The following is an 18006-nucleotide window of genomic DNA, read 5'->3' as shown; positions in this document are numbered from 1 at the left end:
ATGTTTATAATTTTTTAATGTAACCTCCCCCCTCCTATTAAAAATAACTGTGTACGCCACTGAATTATTTGCACATATAATCTCGGTGGTTAATATTTTACCAGATCACCAGCTCAGGTAAATTCGAAGTTTATTGAAATATATTTTAAAAACATTTAAATAATAGTTGTGGTCCACTAGCTACGAGAAACAAAGAAATAGATGAAAAAAATATTCGGCTTTATATAGATAGCCTGCGTTATTTCTAGATGAGACTTCAAATATAGTTCAAGCCTCGACGATGAAATATCGAAACCGCCGAAACCGAACCGACGCTGATTTTATTGGCACCATTTTTTTTTTGATCCAATTTTTGACGTTGGTCGTTTAGAAACTTATATGGTATACGATAATTATTATTTGGGGTGGGGCAAAGCAATAGAAGATATACATATATATATATATAGAGAGAGATGTTATAGCGCTATGGTAATTGAATAATATTATAATATCGTTGCAAAGAAAGTATAATTTATTATGCGCACAATGTGCATATATTATACTATTATTATACCATTCGTTGTACGCCTATATACAGAATGATTCATCAAGCATGCTCACTATTTTTAATTTAATAATACATTTATCTAAATTTTAATTTTTGGAATTTTTAAATATACCTACTTTTGGACCATGTTTTAAAATTTTTAAGATATTTTATACTGAATAGTGTTTTGTTATAAATTTGTGATACAAACATATATTTTTCAAATGATAACCCTCCCTATATTTACTGTAAATTATTTAATAAATAATTTTAGGAAAATATTGATGTACCTACCTAATTCAAAGTTTAAACTTGTAATTTTTGAATTATTATATATAATTTTTTTTATTGTAGATCCAATTACAAAATAAAATTCAATATATTAGATTGACAAAAACTTACAACTGAGTGATAACAAGTTGAACAAAAGAAAACTATTAGAATAACATAGACAAATTATAAAAATACTAACAAGTAAAACAATAATAATAATAAAAAAAAAAATTACTTATATTATGTAATATAATATTAAATCTAGTGTTTATTAATTTATTATAAATGATGATAGACTATTCAACTCACCATATCATCCAAATATATCATCATTAACCAATATAATTATCCTTGATACTCAAAATTAAATAATTTAAAAATTAATCGTTCGAATTTTATAGATTTAACATTTTTAGAAAAAAATATCAACTTAGCAATTTACAGTAGGTATATAAAGGAAGTTCTCGTTTTAAAAACAGAAGTTTGTATCTTCACAAAACACTTCTTAAGTATAGTATAAAAAAATCCCAGGAATTAGAAAATATATCGTTTAAGTATATTTTAAAATTCCAAAAATCAGATTTTTAATAACTGAATTATTGCAGAAAAACAGAGGTTAGCATACAAGATGAATCACCCTGTATACTCTAATACTCGTCCGTCGTCATGCATAAATATCAAGAGCGCAATAGATATTTTGATCAGTCCAAAATGAATAATATTATAATATAAGCAATAATAATATTGTAGGTAGATGGTTACTGGCCAGCTAGGTATGCGTAGCGTATATATAACTACAACTTTACACTATAATAGATAGGTGCATGGAATTCACGCGTGTGGGGGGGCCAGCATTTTTATTTTATCATTTCAGGCGGTACATTTCTATTGTGAGTTTTCCGTCATTAAAACATTACTATCAACTTTATCGCGGAGCATGCAGTGCGTATGTATGATATGTATGCAAAAAAACAAAACAAAAATAGTAAAAACGATATTATATCTAGCTGGGCGGGGAAGGGGCGTACGAGTCGTGCGAGAGATTTGCTATTACATTTTTACGATTTTGCGATTATGTAAAAGATAATATTATTATATTTTATCTCTCTTGTTATGCCCTTGCAGAAACAGCGCCAACTCATCCACCGACCCGACTATCCATTTTGCGCCCGATGAACACTTAAATCACTACTCATCCGCAATCCGCATGTATGGTTAATACATGAAATGTCATACATTATAAGCGTAGTATTAACTATATCGTAACAGTTTTATTTGTCCGGAAATCCTAAGGGATATAAGATGTGGTTGGTTCCAATTTTGTACACCAAGTCAGAGACTACCTTTTATGAGTCATTCAACTCGTACAAATGTATAGTTTAATTTGATCTACAAGTCGGGTACGCTTTGGATTTGTAATAGTATTGATGATTTTTGACTTTGTATTTGATAAATAATCTTAAGTTGGCGCTTATGATTGAATTATTTGAATTTCACATAGTAAATCGTACTTTTAGCTGTAAGTAATTTTCAGTTATCAATTATTCAGATAATTAATTATTATATTATGTAATATTTATACTCAAATTAAATTAATTTTTATACACTTTTTGCTATTGTTATATTATTTAATTATAATACAATAATTTTTAAAGGTTGCCACTAACACCATGCACTAACAAAATATGGATCACTGGATCAGCAACCGCAAATACCTCATGTAGGTCGTTCTTCACAATTGAATGTTACTAAATTTAGTATTTTTGTAGACATGACACATGTATTATATATTGTAGTAAGGTCTATGAATATTAAATAACGTTTACATTATTAGTATATAATGAATGCGATTCTTTGACGGTACATTATCCAAATTGATTGTATTCATAAAAAGTACATGATACTTGTTTTTTTTTATACAATTAAATGATCATCTATAAATTATAAGCTAAAGCTTGTATCAGAGATAAAGAGTGATTAAATTACAATAAAAACCAATAATTACAAATAATAGGATAAAAAAAAATAAAATAAAATGAGCAAGCGGGTATTGCGGGTCACTGTAATGGATCTGTTAAATTTTAATGCAATAGTATATCGTTGTGCCTATATAAGCTATAGGTACGAAAAACTATTTTGAACGAAAACTATTTCAATTAAAAACTAAAGTGATTTATTTTACTACCTATAAGTATTAAATAAGTTGATTTTATTTTTTCAAAAATAGCAATTATTGTATTATAATAATACGAGTACATATACTTTACTATATAATACTGTTGTTAATATTATTAACTTTTGAAACAATTAACATCTTATGGTAAAAATGTGAATAGATTCGTGGTATAAAGCTGTGAATAAGTTTTAATTATCTTACTATTATTATATCCTAATTACTATAAAATATTCGTAGTTTGTAAATTGCTGTGATTTTGTCAAAGTTTAAACTTCAAATGCATACAAAAAAAATTATGCCTGTGTACCTAAAGCTACTTAATATTTTTATAAAAGTATATATATTTTTAAATAAACTAAACCCTTATAAAAAACCTTGTATTAAATATTAAACTTTGGGTATGTACTTTTGAAGTTTGTAACTACAAGATAAATTGCTAATTTTCACGATTTTTAAGAAATTCGTTAAAATTCTTACTTAAAATATTTATACATTTTTTTGCGGATAATGCTCAATATTTTTTTATTTCTATAAATAATAAATTATAAAGAACCTTGTATTAAATTGAAAAGCATTTTGACCAGCGATAAACGTTTTATCGACATTATTAACAAAACAATCACTCCGTTCAGAATCTAAAAATTGAAAATTGAAAATGTTTATAAATAGCTCAAAAAGAGTAAAAATATTTTGAAATTATTTATATAGAAAATGATGATATAAATACTTATAGTGAAAATTTCTACGGTTATTCATATTTGAATTATAATAAAATAAAATAAATGATTTTTTTCGAAAACTTTCCAATTATCAAGAAAATTTCTGGAAATTAATTTTGACATCTTTAAAGTTTAAAGCATAAACTATATTTCAAATTTTCTACCAGAAATCAAAGTATTTTAATTCCCCAAAAGTTAAAGACAGACAAAAAATAAACACAAACACATATCATTGTAAAATCAATACATCTATCACTCCGTTCAGAATCTAAAACAATAAATAAAAGTATAGAAAAGAGAGAAAAAACTATTATTTTATAGTTTGTAAACAAATTCGATTACTTTTAATAAATATCATTTATTCGATTCTTTAATAGATAAATATTGATTATATTAATTTTTCATGCTAATAATTGAAAGCCAATATTCAATACGATGTCAGTGATTACTGCACGATATAAACAACTCATCTGCAAATTTTCCACCTAAAAAACTTACACAGAGCAGAAAGCCTGAGGTCGTTGTAATAATGTATATACAATTATACTATATTAATACTAGTTTTATGATTGACTATACATGTCATAACATGTCTATAGGTGCAAACAGGAGGACACACTTAATCCAATGCCATGAGCTATACTACGCAAATGCTTATAAAGTCTATTATGTTAGGTATACGCGTAAAAATTCGGCACAGCATTCGGAGGATTAACGATTTTTAAATTGCTTGCGATAAACGGCCTCCCTCTTTATTTTACGTCGCGTGTGTATATATAGCATGGTATAGTATAAACTACTCCAGGGCGATGCCCCCGCGGGACGCATAATGTATATACTGTTCGCAGGGGAACTTGCAGCGAGGTCAGATCAAGCAGTGTTTGAATTTAAAAACGAACCCGCACATACGAATATTACACGAAATCGGTCAAAGTCGAAAACAGTTGTTTGTTATTTAGTCATCGTCACGGAAATCACGCGGAGTAACATGGAATTCACATAATATAGATGTTTTGCGCTGCACGCAGATCCGTTGCACAAACGCGTATGTTAAAAAAAAAATAATAATGTTTTATAGTTCGTTGTGCTCGAGGTGTTCATATAATAATATATATGTACGATATTATCTAGGTATTAATGCAGCTATAAAATTGGCGCTTAAAGAGAGACTGATCATCAGTCACTGATGAGACCCTCAAAATTATGTCAAGTTTATTTTTCAAAGTATATATGATTTGAATCAACACATTTTGAAATTAAATTCAATAAAAAATATTAAAAAAGTAAATACTTAAAATGTTTATGTGATACTAAATTACTATTATAGGTGATATAAATACAAGAAACAAAAGTTTTCGTAAGAAACGTGTTAACAGGACAAATGACAATATAATACTCTACCACATATAACATGGGTGTAAGTCAATTACTCCGTTTGCCTAATAGGTATAAAATAAATATTGTTGGTATAAATTGTAAATGATGAAATTGATTTAAATAGTAATTTATATTTTATATGTTGATAACTATAGTTGGGAAGTGTGAGGCCCCAAGGGTTTTGAAATTAATATTATGGTGGACTTAAGTTCTTACTTGCTCGGTTGTTCCTATACGCTATTATAATATGTAGTGGTACAATTTTGTGTAATATATTATTATGATACGACTACGAGAAAAGCAATATAAAACAGTTTCAATGATTATACGTTTTGCTATATCTGCAAAATAATATCGGGAATTTAAATAGGTTCAGTAGAGATTTCGATAATAGGATTTGTCATTTATTTAAAGAAGAGCGCTACTTAAGTGAGATTTTAATTACTTCGTTTCAAGTTATTAAATTTAAACTCATTAGTAACTAAATATAATAATAAGTTAAAATAGGATTTTTTCCTTTAAAAAAATGATACATTTACTGACTATCGATGTAAGTATTGAATACAAACTATATATCTTTTGGGTGTTTATTAACTGAAATGAATTGAATAAACCATAATGATTATAAATAGATCTACAAAACCAAATATTTTTATAAGCTATTTGGTGTATTATCCGCTAAATTACTCTATAAAAACTTGTTAATCATGTTTTTTATTAAAAAATCATCGATCAGCAGAATATATCCGATACGTAATAGTAATAGAACACAATATAATATATTACAGTAATAACATTATGCTGAAAATAAAATTAGATAGTGGTCAAAGATTTGACTACTTAGGTTCTTGTTTTTTCAGTTAGATGAAATAATCATTTTATGAATGCCAATAAAACTGTTTATAATTGACTTCTTGATAAACTTCAATTTTAACTTATAAAATCAAATGTCTTTTTACATGCAATAAATCAACAGTTTAATTACTCGTACTTAATTAATTTCTAAGTAGATATACTTGTATAAATAATTTTTTTTCTTTCTATAGTTTGTATAATAGGTACACGCTCGCAGGAAGTAGATTATTAACGAGTTATTTTATTTGAATAGACAAAAAAAAAAAAAAATCGACAAAGCGACTTGTGATTTCATGATACCAATTATCATATTACAATATATTGTTATTGCAACAGCGAATCCCAAAATGTGCGCCCCCCCCCCGTCACCATCGCCCACGCCCGATAGCACGGCGTGTAGGTACGGTACACCGCGAAAAGTCGATCCTCCGCGCGCGTTTTAAGGGCCACCGCCGCGCGAGAGTACGGAAAGCGAAACGCTCGCGCGGCAGCATCGCCCGCGGATTGCGCGCGCATTATTGCCGGACGACGACGAACGAGCGCTGAAACGAAGCGGCCGCGCGTCGGCGAGGGCGGGCCACCTTGGATAGGCGGGCGGGGTAACCGCCGGCGGCCGGTTACTACGAAACAGCACTACAACACAGAACAGTTCGATGTTTTGCGCCTACGGCCGCTATCGGACCATCACGACGGCCGGCGCGCGCGCGCACACACGCACGATCTGTGGCGGCGGCGGCAGCACCAGCTACGAACCGGGTACGCGACGCGCGCGGGCACTATAGCGTCGACGACGTCAACGCGTGCACTGTTCGTTGGTAGTCTCTCTCGCGCGCGCGGGGTGGAGGAAACCGTGCTATACACAATATAGCCGCCGCCGACGAGGACGACGACGACGACGACTCGGCCGTACCAGTGTGTTCGAAATAAAACATATATATATATAACACGATAAATACTGTTATCAATTGCCGCCACCGCCGACTGTTACTACATTTTACCACTTCTACTACAACAACAACACTGCTATTTAGTATTTTTATTATAGTAATAATAATATATATTTATTATTATCGTCGTTCGTTTTTAAATATTATTACTATTACTAGAAATTATCATCATCGTCATCACCTTCGTCATAGGACGTGTATATAGGCAACCGCGTTACTCGTAATCGTAGTAGTAGTAGTAGTAGTAGTAGTGGTAGTAGTAGTAGTAGTAGTAAGTAGGCTGCTGGCAGACAGGTAGGTAGGTAGGTGCACACGTCTTTTCTCGAACGCGTTGTACCTGCCGCCGCTAGTCGTGCCGCCGTCGCCGTCGACGCGTATCTCGAGCAATAGGCTATTGGTAACCGAGACCGCCGATTTGCCGTCTTCGTTACACTCTCGTTGCGTCTTGTTCGGTGTGCCGTGTCTTGTGATAACGACTGTAAAAAATTAATACAAATTTAATACTCCGATACGTATTTTTACCGTTGTCGTTATGTCTTACGTGTGCGTCCGTTTGGAATAGTTGTTAGGCGTGTACGGGCGAAAAATAAAAAATTATTTTGAACCGCGGGAAGTGGTGGTGAGCGAAGCGAGGAAAAAAAATCAACACGCAAACCGGAAGATTTTGTCGGGTCGCGCGCGCATACATACTCACACGCACACGTACAACTCGCGCGCGCACACGCTCACACACGTAATAATATAATATTATTTATTATTATTATTATTATTATTATTATTACAATAAGTACGCGGACGGTTTTTACACACACGCACAGACATTGGCGACGCGCGGACACGAAGACGTCAAAAACGGTTAACGGTGTCATTGATGGGAAGTGGTGGACGTCAGCCCGGGCATCCGGAAATCAGCCAAACTGGAACTGATGGAATTAGAAAACATTGTTGCCAATACCGTGTACCTCAAAGCAAGAGAAGGCAAGTATAATAATCCATAATGATAATTACCGCTATGACAATATTCACAAATTTTTATGCAGACGTGATCTCCGAGGGCTAGGGTATTTGGGTCGCCGAATCGGAATTAGTCGTTCCGGGTACGTGATTATTAGGCACTGCTCACGGACACTGGTGTCACGGGGGTTCGGTCGCGTGTGTTTATGTTTTCGAGGGGTGCAAATTTCGGGGCGAATGAGGGCCGTTTTTTTTTTTTGGGGGGGAGGAGGTCCCCTTTCCATTTATCGCAACCCCTCACCCACTCGCACCATTCCGCCACGCCTATCACCAATGCAATGGTTTTAGGCGACCCCTTTGACCTATATATATATATATATATATGTATATGTTATACAGGTATTCGCACCTATATCTATATCATGTGTAATGTTTGTTCATACAGACACATAATACTGTATAATGTGCATGTAAGTACATCAGCCATGGTAATTTTTTCAAACTAATTCACTATAATCTTGGGTCAGGGGTACATCATTGTTCAAGGTCTAGCATCGTCTAGATATCCGTCCCATCACTCTACGCAGATTACTTTTTACCATCAGTGTCAAACTGTATCGTAAACAGTGCACTCACTTTCTTTCTTTATTATATTATCTATTTCTGGTAAAATTTTGACCACCACACTATTTTTGTCTCGATTTTTCTACAATACTATTGTTTCTCAGTTCATTTTTTCTAAGTGGTTTGTATTGCAAACACTTTCAATAATGAGATTCAGACATTACCTATCGAGACTTTTTTACTACTTGTATTTGACGTGTGTCGTTGTATTATTCAAGAATATTCATTTGCACACTCTTGTTCTTTAAAAAAGTATTTAAACATTGCTTTTGTACTGTCTAAAAATATGTTAAATAGGTAGGTAGGTACTAAATACAATTTGAAAAATTTGTAAATATTGGTCATTTCTATATCTATTTCCAATGTATGTGATGTATCAATACAATACTTATATAGTGTCAAACATAATATTATTGTTTGATCCCCAATATGATAATGGTATAAATTATTTACTGATTTTATTTTTAAATTATTTAAAACTACCAATGTTCAATATGTTAAAAAATGTTGTCAAATAGATTGGTAGGTATGACTCAAAAGCATAAATAAAATGGGTTAAAGTAAAATTTATTTTTAATATCTATTTTATTTCAACAGCATATCGATAATATGCTCAAGATATTATAAAATCAAATCTAGGTGGGCCACTAAATGTTGACTAATGAGCTACCTATTTATTACTAGTTTTTGATTAAATTAATATTCTTAACTTGTACTGTAATTCTACTTATTTAATATTATTTAAAAACAATGTGTTTTGTCCTTACTAATAACTCATACATAAATATTTTAATTGTTGTTTAATTAGAAAAAATTTTACAAAAATATTTTGTTTACCAGCAGTGTATTGTTGTACCTATTAATTTTATAAATATTTTTGTAGTTACCTACTAACATTGTGTATGCTTGGTATTTATATATTTAGAATTAGTTTATAACTTTTAATAAATGTTAATCAAAAATAGGTTGATATATATTATATCGGAGGTATTCCCATTTATTGTGTCACAAAAAATTTAACAAGGTTAGAGAGTACATTTTGTTTTTTTTTAATGATTTGATTGCAATGATTGCATTATCCTTTTTATCCTTAGGTATTAAGTTAATTTATTGATGTGGCTCATTGAATATAGTTATATGTAAGTACTAGGTAGGGTAATGTAAAATTGTTTTCAAACAATTTAATTTCAAAGTAAAACATTATGAGAAACAATATTTCAATTAGTTTTAATTTAATATAAACTTATGTAATAACAGATGTGTATTTGAAGGATATTAATTAAACTTTCTGCAGTTATATCATTTAATTAGTTTACTTTTTAATTTGTATTAAAACTATTTAAAATGTTTCTCGAGTTTGGTCATATGTTGTGTATGCATAAAACTTTTAACTAATTTGCATAAGTTCTACAATTTTAATAAAATTTATTAGATAGTTACCTCCTACCTATCAAAATTTAATATTATATATTTCCCTAGCTATTCATGCAAATAAAGTTCAGTTAGGAGCATGAGGATTAAGAGCATGCATTTAAAAAAATGTGAGCAACTATTTTTGCATTTATATTTCTATACGACTATTTTACGATGCGTATTTATATCTAGGATTGATTACCATAAATAATCACAAATTATTTTGATTGAAAATGATTGTTTAGTAATAAGAGTATTTGCTATTTAGCATGTATCCATAGTATTGACACTGTCTTAGTATTTATTTATCATTAGTATTAATTTCTTAGTATTGAGTATTTATTGATTAATGTTGATAAACTGAGATGAAATATTATTCGAAGTAATTATTAAGTAGGTACATTGTCTTTTGTTTGAGTCAGTATAATTATAGATTATAGTGACCAAGTTAAAGTTATAAATGTATTGTCTGCTATTGTGTACTGTAGCATTTCACTGGATAACTCATTGAATAAGAAATAATATGAAATAATTATTATGTTGTTGTTATGGACATTTTGTAATTTTTATTATAAGTTAGTTGCCTAATTTTAAGTTTTATCAATATTTGTTTGCCTTGATATTTCAAAAAACAAAACTTATTTTATACCTAGAGCGTCAAGTTGTTGATATTATTTCTAGCAATTTCTATTTTTCAATTTTATGACATTTACAATTATTCCTTGTTTTTAATTAAATATTTCAAGTTAAAATAGTTTTTTTATATTACTTAGGTATTTAGTTTTAAATTTTAAATCAATAGTTCTGATCGTAGTTTGTTTTGTAATACTTGATATTATTTTAAATTAGACACATTAAATTGGTAATATGAGTTTTAATTTAAAGTAGGCAAGTTATATTTGTAAAATGGAATTTAGTAAATACCTAGGTATTTATATTAATTATTTGTAATTGAATAAGTGTAAGCTAGCTTAGTCTGATGTCCTGATGTCAAAATAATATAACTACGACAATAATAATTAGCTAACAGGTACTTATAATGCATGAAGAATAGGAAAGTAGTATCTTTAGTATTATTTGTTAATTTCAAACAATCATTTTTAAATTCCTTTCATTGTTTAATATTGAGGTTACAATTTGTACATTTTAACAGTTATAATTTATGAAAAAAAAAAAATTGAATCTTTATTATAATGTAGTGAGAAATTATATAGAAATATTTTTATTGATAGATATTATTTATAATATTTCTCATGTTCAATCTTGTATAAAAGTTTTTTAGGCAACTATATTTTACAAATACAACATTGATATTTAAGCAATTGTTATAATAATCATTGTTTGATTAAATTGTTTAGAAATGTATTTTAATCAAGTCATTACATTTTTTATTTAAACAATATACCCTCGAATGTACCTATTGACTTACTTTCTTTAATTGTTATATTTTTTTTTGTTTTAGGTGGTACAGATAGCAATAAAGGGAAGAGTAAAAAATGGAAAAAAATCCTGCAATTCCCACATATATCTCAGTGTGTTGATTTTAAACCACTAATAGGTAAGTTATTAGATTCAAAAGTTAAAAACACATCTAAACTTTATTATATTTTATTTTAACATTTTTTTATGTTTTAGATATGAAATACAGCTATGTTATAGATCAACAGCCAATTGGCCGGTTACTTTTTCTTCAATTTTGTGAAGAAGAACGACAAGAATTTCATCGTTACAATGTATTTTTAGATTCTATTGTAAGTTTAAATTAAAATGCATTTAATTTTTTTTATATATAATTGAATGTTCTTGTTATTCTATATTGCTAACAGGAAAAATATGAAATAGAATCTGATGAAAATAGATTAGAACTAGCAAAAATACTTTATGATAGATATATAAGAAGAGACGTAAGTATATAAATCATTATTTAATTTTGATTTTTCTTACATAATTATTAAAAACTAACTGTTTTTGGTATTAGGCAGTTAATGCTGTGGACGTACTAAGTGAAGATATGATAGTTAGATGTCGGCACCAGTTAGACTCTGCTCATAGAGAGTTATTTACTGATTGCTCAACTGCCGTGAAATCATTCTTAGCTGGTCGTCCGTTTAGTTTATTTGAATCTTCAATGTATTTCCATAGGTTTTTACAATGGAAGTGGTTAGAAAGGTGTGTATATATTTTAATTATGTAATGGAAAGTATGGTGTTGTAAATAGAAGTGCCATTACTCGGGTATCTAAGCTTGGTGATAATTTTTTTTTTTCAGGCAAACTGTTACATATAAAACATTCCGCATGTATAGAGTACTTGGTAAAGGTGGCTTTGGAGAAGTTTGTGCATGTCAAGTTAGAGCAACTGGCAAGATGTATGCTTGTAAAAAATTGGAAAAAAAACGTATTAAAAAACGAAAAGGTGAAGCAATGGTTTTAATTGAAAAACAAATCTTACAAAAAATTAATTCTAAATTTGTGGTATGTTTATATTTATTTACAATTCATTTTAAAAAATATTATTAATGCATTTTAAATTTATAAATTATTTTATTTTATTTTAGGTTAGTTTAGCATATGCTTATGAGACTAAAGATGCACTGTGTTTGGTGTTAACTATTATGAATGGTGGAGATTTAAAATTTCATATTTATAACATGGGTTCAGAACCTGGTTTTGATATTGCAAGGGCACGATTCTATGCCGCTGAGGTAATTTTTTCGTTTTAATGTTCAAAATATTTTTTTCTTTGAAACTGTTAATAAGCTGTATTTGTTTAAGACTACCTATGTCATAATTAAAAATTTTATTGCTCTTAAATAAATAATTAATTGTAATATTTAAAAACTTGGTTTATATTAAAAAAAAAAAAAATGTCTTATTGTGGTATTAACTAATTGTCCCTAGTGTATTATATAATGGTTAATTTATATCATAAAGTAACACTATTTGTGTTATACACTGATTTGTATATAAATTCATTAGTTAATTTTTTTACTACAGGTATTATGTGGATTAGAACATTTACATGTCCAAGGCATAGTATACAGGGATTGTAAACCTGAAAATATACTCTTAGATGATGCAGGTCATGTTCGTATATCTGACCTAGGCTTAGCAATGGAAATACCTGAAGGTGAATCAGTCAGAGGAAGAGTAGGCACTGTTGGTTATATGGGTAAATAAAAATTGATTTGTTAATTATAATATGTATTTGTAAATTAAAAAAATTATTTTATTATTCTTTTTATCTTATAGCACCAGAAGTAATTGATAATGAAAAGTATACATATAGTACAGATTGGTTTAGCTTTGGATGTTTAGTATTTGAAATGATTGAAGGTCAAGCTCCATTTAGAGCTCGAAAAGAAAAAGTAAGAAATAATGAATACTTCTCACTATTAAATATGTATAAGTAAATTAATATAGATAGTATAAGCAATAAATGTTTTATTTTGTATTCACGAAAAATAAAAATACTTAAATATATTATGTTATGGGCCAGGTAGAAAATTGGTCATTATAAGAAATGTGCGGGCAATATGTACATTGTCCTCAATGTTAAGTAAGAAAATATCGGTATTTTTGCTTTATACAATATCTAATTAGCAATGTTAAAATATATATCAGGCACATGGAAAAATAATTTAAAAAAACTTAATAAATGTATTTAGTTATTAAATGATTTAATATATTTTTTCATTAAAACATTTAATTTGGTCCTTGTGATACTTGAGTTTTACTAATTAAAATATTTATTTTATTAGCAAAGTAAAATGTTTGATTGTTTATTTTATTATAGGTTTATAACCTATTAAACTTGGATAGTAGGTATACAATAAAATGTTATGAACATTATGGTATGCTTAAAGCAATAGCCTTTGTTATAAAATCTGTTTATTATATATATTAGTGTGAGCAATGTGAGCAATATGTATATATATTTTAATGTTTACTGAATCATTATTATTTTTACTATAAATATTCATAAGCGTGACATTGTGTACACCTTAACACTACATGGTTGGATTTAGTGTTACACGTTAAATGAAAAAATATGCATATTGTAGGATTTTCAGCTATTGGAGACTGATTATACAAAATTACTGAATATTTGTAGACTTGTTATAAAGTATACATTATTTAAAAATCTTATTTTTATGTATATGATGATATAAGTACCGTGATTTAATGGGTCAATAATTTATTGTTGAACAATTTTTGTGGCTATTTCTAAATAATTTTGAATGCATAAAAAAGTACTCGTACATCTAACTAGGTTTTAGAGTATGAGTCTATAAATTAGACATTTTACATATTTATAAAAAAAAAGTGTAACTTGTATATAAGTGTAATTTTAACTTTAAAATATGACATATATGTCTGTACTAATGTTTTAATATTTACAATAGTTTATTTTTAGAGTAGGTTATAGTAAAAAAATATTTATTCTTTAAATTTTTGTTTAAATATTAACAATCAATATTTCAATTAACAGGTTAAACGTGAAGTAGTTGATCGGAGAGTAAAAGAGGAACAAGAAAAATACTCTCATAAATTTACTGAAGAAGCTAAATTACTTTGTAAACAGGTATGATCACTAATCATAAATATTATATTAAATAAGAATTATATTTTATTCAGAATATGAATTATATTTGATAGCTGACTTGTGTGCTGGTGCATTATATAGCAGATGTATAGATAGTAGACTTGGTGGGGTGACGGACTAGCATTTCCCAACCGTCACCTATATTAATAGGTTACTGTACAGTATGATTCTTTTATTAAATTGAGTACATTTGTCTCTATAACGTTAGATATCAATAATGGTATAATAAAAATTTTCAATTGATTTATTAATATTTTCAAAATTGTAATAATACCTTTTATAATTCTAGTTAAACAGTAACAGATAATTATAATCACTTAAAAATGTATTATGTTTTAATTTGGAAAAATTTAATTTTCAGCTATTGAAAAAGTCTCCAAAGTCAAGACTTGGTTGTCATTACGGTCGTTATGGTGCAAGGGAAGTAAAACAGCATGAATTTTTTAAGACCATTAACTGGAAAAGACTTGAAGCTGGTGTAGAAGATCCTCCATTTCTTCCAGATGTATGGTTTATTAAGTTATTTTTTTATTAATTCTTAAACTCCTATTTACAATGGTACATGTTCTGTTATAGCCTCATGCTGTGTATGCCAAGGATGTATTAGATATAGAGCAATTTTCCACTGTTAAGGGAGTAAATTTAGATGCCACAGATGATACATTTTATACAAAATTCAACACAGGCTCAGTGTCTATACCGTGGCAAAATGAAGTATGTTTTCGATTATATAACATCTGAACATTCTGACAATACATTTCATTTGTTAATTTTACTGCACATTCTTTTACGTATTTTTTTCCTGGAACTATTAACTAAAAGATAATATTTTTATTTTTTTTCCAACAAAAACTATTAATCTAGTTATTAATATTTTTATAAGTTTTCCTGAAAAAAAATGTGCAAAAAGATAGTAAATTATAGTACTAAACTACTAAGTCATGTATTAAGTATTATTTTATTATCTGACTTGAGTGTTAAATAAAGATAAATGCATTTTATTGATGATATATAAATATTAGTTTAAATGTTTATTGGTCATATTTTTAATCTATTACATAATTATTTGTATTATATTAGATGATTGAAACTGGTTGCTATAAAGAACTTAATGTATTTGGGCCAAATAAAACAAGATCACCTGATTTAATTTTAGATTTAATGCCAGAACCTGAAAAGACTGGTTGTTTTCCATTTAGTAGAAGAGTAAGTTTACTATAATTAAGTATATTATATTTACATTTTAGAAATAAAGATTTTTTCTCTTTTAATTGTGTCAAAAAATTATCATACATCATATTAATATTTTCATTTATTTTGTTTTAGAAAACACAATCAGCTAGATCAAAGCCAGTTCCTATTAAGGATCAATGTTTTCTTAATAAACAAAATAAAATTGCCGACGAAATCTCAAGTTGATGGAATATCACATCTTAGAGTTTAGAGTCTAGGTGATTTAATACATTACCACTGATCCTACAATCCTTTAATTTTTTCCCCCTTAAAATCCATAAATTGACAAAATCTGTTTAAATATATTTGTAATAATTCATTTTTATTTTCTTACAAAACTTTAAATTAAAAAATAATTAATCAAAGATGTAAGACAAAAGAAAAGAAAAACAATGAAACATGAATATTTGCAATAATAAACAAGGTTAAAAGTTTTTTTTGTACCCTTTTAATCTAGTACATTCAATCATCATTGTTTTTGTTTTCTTTAGTGGTGTCTATAAAACAATATCTATTGAAATGTTTTAGTCAGCAAGCTAAATCTCATTACGATTTGTCATACACAAAATCTCCATGTTGGAATTTGTTTAATGATTTTTTTTTTTACATGTCTTATTATATGTTGTTTTATGTTTTATTATTATTATTATTATTATTATCATTATTGCATGGCAATTTGTAATTTTGATGGATTTACTGACTAGTACATTGATGATAAAATTAGTATTTTGAAAATGTATAACATAATTACTTAGGCTGTTGATAAAGTGATATTGTTAATTGATTTTATTTTTAAATTTTTAATTAACTATAATTTTAAACATTGTTTAATCAGACTAAAACGCATAAATATGGCTGAAATGTGGCCACTCAAATTTTAACCTACTTAAAATGCTACAAAATGTCGATTTCTTTGTCTTCCCATTTGGTTTTAAATTATATTATTAATTATTAAATTTTAAACCATGATACTTTTACTGTTAACAATCGATATATAAAGTACAAATTGGAAGAAAACATTTTTCTAGCTACCATGTATAAAGTTTACTTAACATTAAGGTTTTCTTTGAATGGTCAAAATAATAAGTTAATGTACACATATTTCGTTATTCTGTATAGTTACTTTTTTTAGTCTTCCATAAATAATTGATTGCAACTTAAAAATAAAATTAATTTGTTTTAAATCTAAGTTTGAATATTATAGCAATTATGAAACTTTTAATTATTACATGTTTAAGATTAAAAAAATCGCGTGTAGCAACAAAAACAATCGCAATAAATATAAAGACGAATATACCTCTAACAGGCAGCTGATTTAGTTAGTGTTTTGCTGACTCTTGCCACTTTATATATATATATATATATATATAATATTGAAACAAAAAACTTGCCCAAACATAAGTAATAACAATTACCTAACCTTTTAAATTTATCTAGTTAATTTTTAATATTTAAATAATAGATGTCTAAGTAATATAATATTATAAACATAAATACTAAATAGTATCTATAGATTCTATAGAAATTATATATATTCAAATAAGGCAGCCTAAAAATGGTTTGCATTATTTTTTTTGTGCAAATATATTAATTATTATTAAATTATCTATATGTAGGTACACATAATATATATATTATATATATATACATTTATATACGTCATGTATGTATATAAAAATCAATTTTGAATGACTGAAGTAGTTACTGCTTGTATAGCGTTTATATAACATTTTATACAATTTATTTTCTACATAAAAGAAAAAAAAATTTATAAAAATAAAGGTCCTAGTCCTCATAACAATTACTATATAATTTTTTTTTTTTTCATGACTATAAAGCTGTGATGCGAAAACTATTCATTACAAACTGTATTAGTTTATTATTATTTATTAATTTTATTTATTTGTTGTCTACATAATTTTAATTGTACAATATATAATATTATAAAAAAATAGTACATTGTTTGTTAAAATTATTTTCCAATTTAAATTCTAGTACTTTATAAAATTCAACAATATATTCGCTTAAAATTTGTAATTTTTTTTTCAATATAGACGTGTATAAAAGCATTAATGTGAGTATTTATTATTATTAATTTTTTTTAGTATTTGAACAAATATAATATGATAGTAGAAATATTTAAATTATTATTCAAATATGTTTCTGATAAAACAATTTGAATAATTTAAAATAACTGTTAAATTAAGTTTAAATACCTATATTCAAATAATATAAACTTTTGTGAAAATGTCATTAATTATAATATAAGTGTTTTATGAGATGAGCTCTAAAAGTTTTTTTCAGA

The 18006-nt window shown here is 27.6% G+C and overlaps 1 protein-coding gene across 2 annotated transcripts; it reads left to right on the top strand.

Annotated features, from left to right (window-relative positions):
- The first annotated feature begins 6690 nt into the window (after window positions 1-6690).
- On the top strand, window positions 6691-17982 carry LOC132920303 (G protein-coupled receptor kinase 2). 2 transcript variants are annotated; one of them, XM_060982578.1, is made up of 15 exons: window positions 6691-7606; window positions 7692-7851; window positions 11327-11422; window positions 11500-11615; window positions 11691-11768; window positions 11843-12033; window positions 12133-12337; window positions 12421-12567; window positions 12860-13034; window positions 13115-13230; window positions 14355-14447; window positions 14830-14973; window positions 15045-15182; window positions 15549-15674; window positions 15795-17982. In XM_060982578.1, the coding sequence occupies exons 2-15, from the start codon at window positions 7800-7802 to the stop codon at window positions 15885-15887; spliced, it is 1770 nt and encodes a 589-aa protein (XP_060838561.1). In that variant the 5' UTR covers window positions 6691-7606; window positions 7692-7799; the 3' UTR covers window positions 15888-17982. The 2 variants fall into 2 exon arrangements, with proteins under 2 accessions (XP_060838561.1, XP_060838560.1); XM_060982577.1 differs by having other exon boundaries at window positions 6691-7851.
- The last annotated feature ends 24 nt before the right edge of the window (window positions 17983-18006 follow it).

This window comes from Rhopalosiphum padi, chromosome 2 (genome assembly GCF_020882245.1).
Source record: "Rhopalosiphum padi isolate XX-2018 chromosome 2, ASM2088224v1, whole genome shotgun sequence".
Classification (NCBI taxonomy): Eukaryota; Metazoa; Arthropoda; class Insecta; order Hemiptera; family Aphididae; genus Rhopalosiphum; species Rhopalosiphum padi.
This window is presented reverse-complemented; position numbering and strand designations above follow the sequence as displayed.